This window comes from Drosophila albomicans, chromosome 3 (genome assembly GCF_009650485.2).
Source record: "Drosophila albomicans strain 15112-1751.03 chromosome 3, ASM965048v2, whole genome shotgun sequence".
Lineage (NCBI taxonomy): Eukaryota > Metazoa > Arthropoda > Insecta > Diptera > Drosophilidae > Drosophila > Drosophila albomicans.
Window position 1 is genome coordinate 48,072,815 of NC_047629.2, and position 12,608 is coordinate 48,085,422.

Below are 12,608 nucleotides of genomic sequence, written 5' to 3' on the forward strand. Positions count from 1 at the left end.
ACGTGTTGCAAGCTCTGTTTTTCTATGTGGCATGTGGCAAGTGCGGCACGCGCGCTCGAATTGATTTGTTATCAAAAAATCTGCTGCTGCTCTTGACTTGTGTATGTATGTATATTTAATAAAATGCATACATATATACACTATATACACTATATATATATATGTAATATGTATATATATGTATATGTGTATATATATGTATGTAGTATATAAGGTTTATTCAATTCACACGTAGACGTTTTTTTCTTTAAAAAATGCATTTTTTTGTTCTTATGTAAAAACGATTTGACTTTTTTGTTTTTTTGGTTTTAATTTAATAAATATTTTTTGTTTCGGTTTTACGACGCCATCGAGATATTGTTCTGGTACACTCATAGATATATATATATATTTATTTCGTTTTGTATATTGTTAAGATTATACGATCTATATAGATGTATATATACACATATATATATATGTATAGTTATCTATTATATATCCTTTTGTTCGCTTCGGAAGAGTTGTGAGAGAGTTTTTCAAGAGAGTTTTGTTTTGTTGTTTAGCAAATAAATGATAATTACAATTATAATTGAACTACATTCAGATTACATATAGAGGCTTGATTTCCTTCTTCTTCTTCTTCTTCTTATATGTACATTTACAGTTATGTCTATATGCATATGTATTTTATTTGTTGATTAGGTGCTAAGTAGGCGCTCGACTGACCAAAAAATATCCATTTTCGCAGGCGAGTCTAAATGGAAAATCGAATGACTAATTCAGCTTGCTATTTTCATTTTATCAACTATATATCATTTATCAACTGAGCTTTGCACATATATATTTTGTTGCTGTTTCTATTTTCGAAGTAATTTAAGTATTTTGTTTAAGAGCTAATTTGACACAACCGTTTATATAATTCAACTCTTTTCTATTTAAATCGTATAATTCTCATCGAAATTGTTGTTCTTGCTTTTTGGCTACACAAAAGATTCGTTGCACGTTTCACTTGAATGCGTCCTGAAAGTATGCTACAGTTTTTTCCTCTTTATTGCCGCCTCGCTACGTATGCGAATATTACGCATACGCAGTGTGAATTCGTGTTGGTGTTAAATGAAAATTAAATTTAAAGTAAATAAAATCTCTTCTCGTTTCGGGCTCTTTTTATTTCAGTTTTACAATTGATGAAATATTTGATGTCAACTTTGAAATTTAGAAAAAACTTTCTATACACACATAATTATTACGCACACACAAATTGGGGGAGGAAACGAAATTTTGGGGATGAGTGAGAAAGTACAGAGATATATATATAATAAGAAACGTTACAAATTTTGGGAAAGTGTAGGCCAATTATACACACATATAATATATATATATACAGATCTGTATAAAAACTACTTTATAATCGGAACGCCAGAAAAACTGAACCCGAAACACATATTTGTTGGCTTGAAAACGTTCTGTTTGGGATGTTGCTGTTGTTGTTGTTGGTTCTGTGATCTGTTTTTTTAAATCCTACTCAATGGGGCCACAGCTGAAGCTAAGAGGCAAAGGATAGCAAGTTGTTGTTCTCGATCTGTATGACGATGAGGAGGGGGGGAGAGATTTATCTTGGCTTGTGTTTTGCGTAATTTTTGAAGAAGTTTGGATATGCTTTGGTTGAGATTTTTTTTCGATTTTTTGTTTTTGGTTTGTTCCCCCCTTTTGTTGAAGATGTTTCTTGCTTGCTTAATCCTGATATCTGATCTGATATTTTGCTTCTTCTTTTCTTTGTCTTTGGCTGCAGCCCCGATTGAAATTCTGGTCTTACAAACACAAAATATATCGAAACATTTAGAAACGCTTAACGAAAACAATAGAAACAATTTGAACTCTCGGTAAATCAAAGTAATGAAAACATATTATGAACGTCGTTTTGTTGTTTGGTTTGGTTTGTTTGTTTGTTGCGCGCCACTTTTCCTAATGATTGCTGTTGTTTGTTTGTTGTTAGTTGCTTTGTGGCTTTGCGCATTGATTTGGTTTTGATATTGCTATGTGGATTGTGGATGTTTTTAGTGCTCGTTTTTCTCTTCTGTCTTCTTTTGTCTTCTGCCATTTTTTGTTGTTTTTCTTTTCTTTACATGGACATGCGCCAATTGGTCACCGAAATGTTGCTCTTGCTGTTGCCGCGATTGTTGGCATTGCTGCCATCATCGAACTCCCAAGCGGCATGCGGCTGTCCATGATGTTGCATCGGCGGCTGTGCGTCTAGTTGAAACCAACACCAACATAAAAATAAATTGCAAATTAAGAAAATTAAAGAAATCAAAAGAAAAAAGTATTGTTCGATTTTTTTTTTTTTTTTTTTTTGCTGTTCTGTAGTTTTGCATTTTGCTAAAAATTATTAAGTAGCTGTTGCTTTATTGTGTTGCTGCTATTTTTTTGTTTAGCTCTTTTTTCTTTTCTCTCGCTTTATAATAATGTGTGTCTTCTTATATAGTTGTTAAATAATTGTGATGATGTGTGTGTATGTAGAGCTGATTTTTTTATTTCGTTTTTTTTTTTCTTCTTTTATTTTGTAGGTAGGTTTTTTTTACTTAGCACTAAAAACGTGTTGTTTTAATCAGTTGATTTTTAGTTTAAAATATATATATATAATGTATGTATATATTTGTTTTTTGTTTTTCCATTTCTTATGCTTACAGTTTATGCCTTTTGCTATGATATATATATTTTTACTTTTATTTTTTTGTTTTATTTATTTTTTTCTTCATTTCTTTTTTGACTAATTTGTGTTGATTTTTCTTTTTCGTTATATGTATATATATTGTATTTATGCATGTATATGGTAGTATACACAATATAAATATTCACTATATATATATATATTGTATATATAATATATTTTCATTTATTTTTCTTTATATGCATGTATAAACTTAATAGATTTTTTTTGACGATGGGACACAATCTGCTTACTGAGCGCAGTAAAAACTTAAGAACCTTCCCTCGAAGTCAGACAATAAATTGAGTTACAAACAGTTTACAAGTTATCTTTAACTTTATCGTTATCGTTATCAATTATCAATTATCAATTATCATTTATCTTATTCATTTTGTATGTATGTCAGCAAAAATGTTCATAATAATTATGCCATTTGTATATAATATGTATATACATATCTTTTTCGTTTTTTTTTTTCTCATTTATTGGTTTTAACCTAAACAATTTATTTATGAATTTTTGCTTTTTGTTTTTCAAAATATCACGTATATATCTTAAGTTATGCCTTGGATTTTTTTAGTTGCTATCCTGTACGTGTCTATGTATTTGTGTGTTCAACAACTTCTGCTCAAAAACTGTTTTCAATTAAATTTAAACTAAACTGAAAAAATCCCTCGACTGGCTTTTAAGTACTTTCCCATGTCTGTGTGTGTGTGTGTGTGTTTGTGTGTGTGTAGTTTTCAACTAGAGCATATAAATTATTCAATTATTGCTTTTATTTTCATTCGTTTTGGTTTTTGTCTAATTATTGTTACGATTCGATTTAAAAATTTGTTTTTTCCTTCTTTTTTTTAACTATGCAACAATTTAGTTTTTAACGTTACAAATTTGTCAACAAGTATTTTTTTCGTTTTTGAAGTAACTGTACCGCGGAGGCGTGGCAGCTGAGCAGGCGGAGGCAAGCGGCAACGATTGCTGTGTGTGTGTGTGTGTGTGGCAAGTGTGTGTGTGTGTGTTGGGGCACGGAGCGGAGGCTGCTGCTGTTGCAGGTAAATTTGTGAAACCGCTGGGTTTATTTTTTTGATTTGTTAGTGTATCTCGTGTCTCGGTGTGTGACCAAAATAATTGCTGTTAAGGCAAATGCAATTTACAAATATAATTTCTATTTTGCATCAATTTCATTTCGTTTTTGCCGCTTTTGGTTGCCGCTGCTTTCTTTCTTTTTCGCCTTCCCACTCCATCCGCAAATAATTTAGTTTTTGTTTTTATGCCAAGATTTAACAATAGATTCTCGTAACAGAAAAAAGAGTTTTATATCAAAAACAAATCATGAAAAACAAAATGGAGATTTTGTTTGTCTCATTATTCATATTAATTTCGTTCTTCTCACTTTTCTTTTTGCTTAGTTTGTAGTATTTTATTTGTAGTATTTTCTTAGTACATTTTGTTAATTGTTTTGTTATTTGTATTTTTTTTATATGTAGGTATTTAGCTAAATACTCGTGTAACACACTTTTTATTGAGTGTCTATGTATTGCTTTAGTTATTTTTTTACTTTTTACTTTTCTTTCATTCTCTTTTTTCTAGGCGTATATTTAGTATATATATTATATGTATATATATATATGTATTTGTATATGTATATGTGTGTGGTTTGCTTTTTTTTCTTTCTTTCTTTCTTATTTTTTTTTTGTTGTATATACTTTTATACTTTTTGCTCTTTTAGCTAGCATATATTTTGAATATCTTTATTGTATAGGTTTGCCTTCTTCCTTCTTCCTTTTCTTTCTTTTCGCTATTCGCTTTCTCATTACACTTTGCCGCTTAGTTTGCTAGTTTATCAATTTCGTTATTCCTTCATTTACTTTACTCTTTTACTTTATTCCTACAATTTCGTTTCAGTTTTACTTTTTGCTTTGCTTTGCTTTCTTTTTGCTTGGCTTACAGTATGTATATATTTCATTCTATTTAACTTAAATATCTATATATATATATTTATTTATTTATATATGTTTTAGTATGTGTGTGTTTGTAGTGTGTGTGTGTGTGCGCATGCTTTGTGCTGCGGTTTATTTGTTTTCCCTTTGCGTTTCTATACGATTTTTGCTTCTTAGTTTGCTTCTTTTTTTTATGTTTATCATATATGTTTGTTTATGTGTGTGTGTGTGTTTGTGTTTGCGTGTAATGTAGTTTTATATAAATTAATATTTATGCATAATTTATGTCTTTAATTTTTCGTTTTGCTGCCCGCTTTTTTCTGTCCCCCATTTTTTTTTAACCCCACAATACAAAACTCTTTCCGCAGCTTTCTCTTCTTCTTCCTCTTCCAGTCTCTTTGCTGCTTTAATAAATAATATACTACTATATACTATATATATATGTATATGTATAGGCTGACTTTCATTATTATTGCTGCTTTAGTCCTCTTTCACAAATATACAAATTGCTGTTCTGTTTTTTCTCTATTTTGTTTTTCTTTTTGCCTGCAACTTTTGCTGCTTCTTTCCCCCCCAAAAAACACTTCTACCCCCTTCTTCCCACTACGCTAATTGCACATTATTAAATCTTTCGACTGAAGCTGTCAGTCTCCAGCCCCCTTCCCTTTCCCCTTCCCCGAAATACGCTTCACTTGGCCTGTTCTATCAACTGAAAACATAAGCTGCTTATACGCTGTGTGTGTGTGTCTATCCTTGTCTAGCTTAAGAGTGTGTGTGTGTGTGTATTGAGTAGCTCCTCTTCTCTCATTCTATATGATTTTGTGTTGCTGTCGCTTCTTCTTCTTCTTTTGGGCAGCAGCTGCCGTGTATAAATTCTATTAATGCTTTGTTGTAGTACATGTTTGTGCTTGTTGTTGTTGTTGTTGTGGTTGTTGTAGTTAGTAGCAGCACTATTTGCTATTGCTGTTGTTGTTGTCGCTGTTGCGCTTGTTATCGTAGTTGTGGTTGTTGTTGTAGTTGTAGTTGTTGCTGCATCCTCAAAGTTAACAGGGATAAATGCCTACAAGAAACAGTCGAAGAACATGTTCAAACACGATACATCTACAATACTGCCAGTGTGTGTGTGTACTACATATATGTATGTGTATGTGTGTGCTACATTTACAATCAAGCGCCAAAAATACACAATAATTAATTAATTAATTAAATGGCCACACAAAATCAGCTAAAAATCAAAAAAAATTTCTCCTAGCGCCTAAAGCGTGCATATGTATGCGTATGCGTATGTGTGTGTGTGTTAAATTAAAATAAACTAAACATAAATTAATTATGCAATTAAAATTAAAACTAATTAATTGTTGCTGTTTGCTGTTGTTGTGGTTGTTGTTGTTTCTGTGGAGTGCGAAGGAGGGAGAATCGAAGAGCATCATCGTTGTTGTTGTAGTTGTTGTGGCAGCAGTATTTGTTGTTGTTCTTATTGTTGTTGCATCAGTTGCTGTTGCTTGTTGTTGTTGTTATTGTTATTGCTGTGGTATTTTGTTGTTGTTGTTGTTCGGGCAGCTTTTCTCAACGTAAAATTTGGCGACTACGAAAATTTGTTTTTTGTTGTTGTTCTAGTTGTTGTTCTGGTTGTTGTTGTTCTAGTTGTTTTTAAATGGTTGTATTTAACCTTTGGGCGTTCAATGTTGTTGTTGTTGTGCAGCAAAAACCGAACGAAGTAAAGAATGAAAAGAAAAGAAAAACAAAGCGTAAAGAAGAGGTGTGTGGAAAGAAATCTACATCTAAATATAACGACAAACGACAAATTTGTTTTTACAGCGGAGCGAGCGAGCGAGAACAAGCTTCAGGTGGTGACAAAAGAGAAGAGAGAGTGAGATGCAAGCGGTGTTCTTGTTCTTGATGTTGTTGTTGTTGTTGTTCTTGTTTTACACACAGGCAGCAGCGTGTGAGAAACTTGAGTGTAAACTGAGCTAGTAGCTACCGGATTGTGAGAGTGGAGAATGGAGAATAGTGGAGAGTAGAGTTGAGTTGAGTGAGTGCTGCACTGCACTTTAATTACCTTGATAATTCGGAGGCCAAATGGTGGGTACATTCTGTGAAAGAAAGCAAAAGAGAGAAGAAAAACGTTTGACGTTTAATTAAAATGCTCGAGCAGAAAACAAAAATCAAAGTATATACAATGCACTGCGCTTCCTGTTGGCGCCATCTATCGGCTGTTGGCCTGTTACCTAGCTATTACGTTGCTCCTATTCGCAATATGCAATTATTTTAGCTATGCTATTGAGCTAGCTCTCTTCTATATTTTGTCACTATTTCCTACCGCTAGACAAGTAATTTTCAATATTTCTATTTCGATTCGTTTTGCTTGCATGATTCACAATTATTTTCCCAATTTGCTTTTCAGCACTCGGTTGAAAGCAAATAGAATGGTCAACATTGAAATGAGAGGTACGAAAATAGATTTGCAATTGTTTCGATATAGTAATTATGTGAAGCATATAATTTAAATTCAGCTGTCTTTTTCTATATGTGTATATAGAACAAAATTTATTATTTTTCCTAAATGCTTTATAAAATTAATCATTTTTATTTGTATACCCATATAAATATTTACAAGCTGCAATTTTAATAATTTCCTAGGACTAATCAAGTTTCATACTTTTCATACTATAAGTATTTCAGATATCACACTAACTCCTAATGATATTTTTATGTATTACATATCAGCTATCAATATAAATATATAAAAATAATTGCAGCCAAATATTACATTGGTGTGCTATGGTAACTGTAGCCTTAATTATATTTAAATAATAATGTAATAAATCTAATTCTAGTCAAATATTAATTTTCAACTTAAATTTAAACTGTAATCCATTTATATGGGAAGTTATTGCTCAGTGGTAGAAACAAGAATACTAAATAATTTTTACTACAATGCGTTTATATATACCAGTTATACATAGCATTTGGTAATATCAATATACCAAATATACATATTTGGCAATATAAATATACCAAATATACATTTTGGTAATATCAATATACCAAATATACATATTTGGTAATATCAATTTATCAAATATACATTTTCGTAATATCAATATACCAAATCTACATATTTATAATATCAATATACCAAATCTACATTTTGGTAATATCAATATACCAAATATACATATTTGGTAATATCATTATACCAAATATACATTTTGGTAATATCAATATACCAAATATACATTTTGGTAATATCAATATACCAAATATACATTTTGGTAATATCAATATACCAAATATACATATTGGTAATATAAATATACCAAATATACATATTTGTCAATATCAATATACCAAATATACATTTTGGCAATATCATTATACCAAATATACCATATTTGGCAATATCATTATACCAAATATACCATATTTGGCAATATCAATATACCAAATAAACATATTTGGTAATATCAATATACCAAATATACCATATTTGGTAATATCAATATACCAGATATACATATTTGGTAATATCAATATACCAAATAAACATATTTGGTAATATCATTATACCAAATATACATTTTGGTAATACTTTTATACCAAATATACATTTTATTTAACTATCACCTTTGATAACAATCATCCAGTATCCTTAATTATATTTAAATCATTTATCTAGTTCTAGTCATATTACTTATTGTTATCAAAAAGCCATTCTCTTGCTTTCCTACTACTAGCCTTAATTCTACGTGCTGCACATCACAAATCTGTTAACTAATCTTATATATATATATCCACATAATATTATATCAGAGTTTTAAGCTTTCACTCACCATTGGCACGCTGTAGTACTGATAGAATGGCTGATATTGCATGGCTGAAGGTGGGTAGATGGCTGGCACACCAGCGGCTGTAAAGTCAGTAACTGGTGTTGGATTAGTTAGTCCGGCGAATACAATTTGTTTTATATTGTTGTTGTTGGTTGGTTGTGGTTTTTTTTTTTTATTTTTTGTGTCAAGAAGAAGAAAGAGAGTAAAAAAATGGAATATAAAAAAGAAAATATTGATTTAAATCGAACTCAAGCCCTAAACGAGAACTCATATAAGATGAACTCAACAAAGACGGAGATGAAATCATCGATAGTCAAATCGATAAACGATAACACACTCACCTGGCGGATAGACGGCAGCGGCAAACTGATCCATCGGGATGTTGCTAATCGGTGCCGGCGGTGTGGTTGTATAATAAACGGCTCCATTGGTGGCCACAATCGATTGCAGCGGATTGGGCTAAGATGAAAGAGAAAGAAAGACATTAAAAATCCGTTCTCCAATTTCAGATTATACGATCAAAAACTCACCTGCTTCTTGATAGCCGGTGCAATGTTCAGCTTGCGATCACGCAGCACAACGCATTCACCCTGAGAGAGGGAGCGAGAGAGAGCACACACAAGAGAGGAAGAGATAGAGAGAGAAAGCAATATGTAGTTATGGCAAAAACGCATTAGAAAATCTTTGGTTAACAACTTTGTCTCACTTGAGTGTGTGTGTGTGTGTGTTTGTTTATGTGTATTGTGTGTGTGTGTGTGGCATTATCAACAGACAATGCCAAACGAAATTCAAATTGGAAAAATTCAAATTCAAATTCAAATCCAAATCGAACGCAGCAGCATCAATAAAATTCTCAAAGAAACCAATGAAAAACCAAAAGAAAAAAAAAACAAAATAAGGAACAAGAATGGAAAAAGAAAACCAACAAAAATATTTATGTATTAAATAAAAGGCGTCTTTTATTATATCAACTCTGAACTGTTTTGTGTGTTGTGTCTTGTTCTGTTGCTGGCAGAGGCCAAAAAATGTTGGCCAAGAGATATTGAAGAAAAACACGTGCCAAGCCAAAAAATACCATTACCACAAAAGTACAAATGTGTGCGTGTGTGTGTGAGTCTATTATCTATAGAGTATGTGTGTGTGTAATATCGTATTTGTTTATTACGAAATGTCATGTACTGCAGCTCGAATCGTAACCGAAATGAACAAATGTTTTATTTGCTTTTTGCTTTTTGGTTTTTGTTTTTCATTTTGCTTTTTTCCATCTGCGAGGCACACAAATCAACAACAAAAACTCATAAAAATAAAAAAAAGAACACATAAAAAATTGTAAAACTTAAAACTCGAATAATAAATCAACTCAAGAAAAGCGTTTAAAAAACAAGCTTTTGTTTCGTTTCGTTGTGTGTTTCACATTTTAATTTCAGTTTTTTGCACCCGCAAGAACAACTTCAAAATGGTAATGGTAAAAATACGTTTTAATTTTAAGTGTAACAAACGCCAACACCAAATTGCCAAAAATCAACAAAATTTTTAATTTACAATTAAAAGAAGTGTTAAGTTTTGATAAAACCAACCTCATATATGTGTATTTAAATGATTTGCGATTTAAAGCTCGAACTTTTGCATATTTTCATATTTGTGAAGAATTATTTAACCATTTAGTATTTTATTTGGTATATTATTCAATTATTTAGTATTTTATTTTATTTCTTTTTTATTATTTTCATATATTTCAAAGATGTATTCAAATATTTAGTATTTTATTTTAGTATTTTGTTCAAATTTAAGAATGTATGATGATGAATTATTTAGTATTTATTAGGCAATTTTATATTTTATGAATTTTTTAGTATTTATTTATTTATTTTTTTTTATTTTTGTATTTAGTATTAATTTAATATCAGTTTCTATTTTCCAAAATTGTATGAAGAAATATTTAGTATTTTATTTAATTATTTAGTATTTAATTTTAGTATTTTCGCATATTAATTATTTAGTATGTTATTTTAGTTCTTTGTTTTTATTATCATTTTTTGTTATGAATTTGTTATTATTATTATTATTTATTTTTTTTTTCTTTAATTTGTTTTATTCATTTTATTATATTTAGTTTATACTTTTATTATTTTTAATATTTTATTTATGTGAAATTTTTTTATATCAAATGGCGTAAAATATTCGTGAAAATATGCAAGTTCAGAGCTCCATTTTGTGACCCTTGTTAGTCGCTTGTTTTAGCTGCTCTTTTAATCACTTGTTTCCTTACTACGCATTTTAATTTATTCAGATTGAGAGTGCTTTACCATATGCTGATGCTACTCCTGTGCTCCTGTTCAATTCACCTGACTCTTGTGGCACAAATATCTCAGCTGCTTTTGACATTTGCCTAAGCCTTGCTAGCTCTTTATAAGCTCACTAATTGCTCCATATGCTGAAGAGCATTTCGAGTCCATTTTAGTAGCATTAGAATACCATTGAAATGGCATTCACTCTGCATCAAATATGCGCAATCGACAACGGCTTGAAAGCGCTTTAAATCAAGTACGAACAGCTGGAACATCAAAAGCTAGCATACAGCAATATAACTGAGGGGTTCGATTAATCGACAATCTCAAAGCGACACTAATAAAGCACAAAGTGGAACATCAAAAGCTAGGTATGCCAATAAGGGTTTAACAAGTATTTTTATTTGCAATATTTGCTCTATTGACAAATTGACAATGGCTTCAAGCGAAGTAGAAAATGTACAGTATTTATTTAGTATTTTAATTCGATTAAATAAGATATATACTGCAATATTGAAAAGTTTGCTTTTTGCTTTACAATATTAGAAATCTTGGCAACTCTTGATAATAAATCCAGTTCTACTTTCCAATTAATCAATCGCTTTGAACAAACTTCAAACTAGAACTAGAACTAGTTGGGTTAAAGGGTAAAAGATACTGTCTTTAAATTGCCATATTGAAATTCTCAAATTTTTTATGTAAATATTGAGGGATATTACTGTTGGTTTTAGAAGATATTTCAACCTTCCGTTAAAAAAAAGAAAGGTGAACTGGAACTTCCAAATGATACAGATATAAATATTGATATTGAAAAGCTCCCATCTCGAAATTCTTATTACCAAAAAACATAGAAATAGTAATTGAAGAATGCCTCGTTTTAAAAGCAGCTTCTAGTAGTTTCCTCTGAAAATATCCCCTCTTTTTTTGAATGTACCAATTTGTATTTTATTTAAAGCCAATCTCCACAATCTCTCAATTTTCAATCTCGCAGTAGCTCAAAAATTTTCAATTTTGCAATAGTAATTGAAGAATGTTTCTGCTTAAAAGCACTTTCTACTTTCCTTTTAAAATATTAACAATCACATTAGCTTTAATCGCTTTAAATGAAGTACAAACAGGTACATCCAAATATAGCTTAAGAGTTAAAATACTGTCTTTTGTTACAAGCTCTAGAATCTCGCTAAAATAAATAAATGTCACAAATTTTTCTTTTTCTTTTTTCTTACAGTTGTTTGAAGTGTTGCTTTTAAAAACATCTAATTTGTGTTCAAACTATCCCTAATTGCATTAGCGTTAAGCGCTTTAAATGAAGTACAAACTTTACATCCAATGTTAAAATACCGACTTAAATTGCAATCTCTACAATCTAATATTTCTATTAACATCTCAAAAATATTTAGCTTGGCAACCAATGATACTAAATGAAGAGTGTTGCTTTTAAAAGCAGCTTATATTATATAATTCTTTTTTAAAATGTCCAGCGAAAATACCTTCGAGACCTCAATAAATACTAACGAGCTGAAAGTATAAACTCTTACTGTAAAGCTGCTTATAAGGTTGTAGTCTATGGCTCATCATAAGCTATTATGACCACAGAGAATGTGCCACAATCCACAAATATCTATAGTAGACTTCACTCTCTCACTCTCTCGACACAATCGATGGCGAAGTGCCATCGCTATTTGCCGCAAAATTCCGTCGGCCATTTAATGGGCGGCCATCTTGAGTCCGTCTGTCTGTCCGTCCGTCTGTCGTGACTGCCTCTGTTATGCTCGTTGGTCGTTGTACATGGGTCAGTTTATCTTTAATTGGCAATTAGTCGCTGATAGCCGCAGCGATTTGCACTTGAAATACATGAAAAGCC

The 12,608-nt window shown here is 30.9% G+C and overlaps 1 protein-coding gene across 10 annotated transcripts in view; it reads right to left on the bottom strand.

The window, feature by feature from the left end:
- Positions 1-290: 290 nt before the first annotated feature.
- Positions 291-12,608, bottom strand: part of LOC117572686 (protein boule) — a 36,619-nt gene continuing 24,301 nt past the window's right edge. For 2 of the 10 annotated variants that reach the window (XM_034255725.2, XM_034255726.2), the window contains exons 4-8: positions 8,987-9,046; positions 8,798-8,915; positions 8,460-8,551; positions 6,686-6,719; positions 291-2,232 (exon numbers count right to left, since the gene is read on the bottom strand). In XM_034255725.2, the coding sequence (XP_034111616.1) occupies positions 2,102-2,232; positions 6,686-6,719; positions 8,460-8,551; positions 8,798-8,915; positions 8,987-9,046 (435 nt within the window). In that variant the 3' untranslated portion in view covers positions 291-2,101. Of the gene's footprint in view, positions 2,248-5,654; positions 5,687-6,220; positions 6,296-6,683; positions 6,720-8,459; positions 8,552-8,797; positions 8,916-8,986; positions 9,047-12,608 lie in introns of those variants that run through there. The other 8 variants (XM_034255727.2, XM_052004508.1, XM_052004510.1 and 5 more) reach the window with 8 other exon arrangements.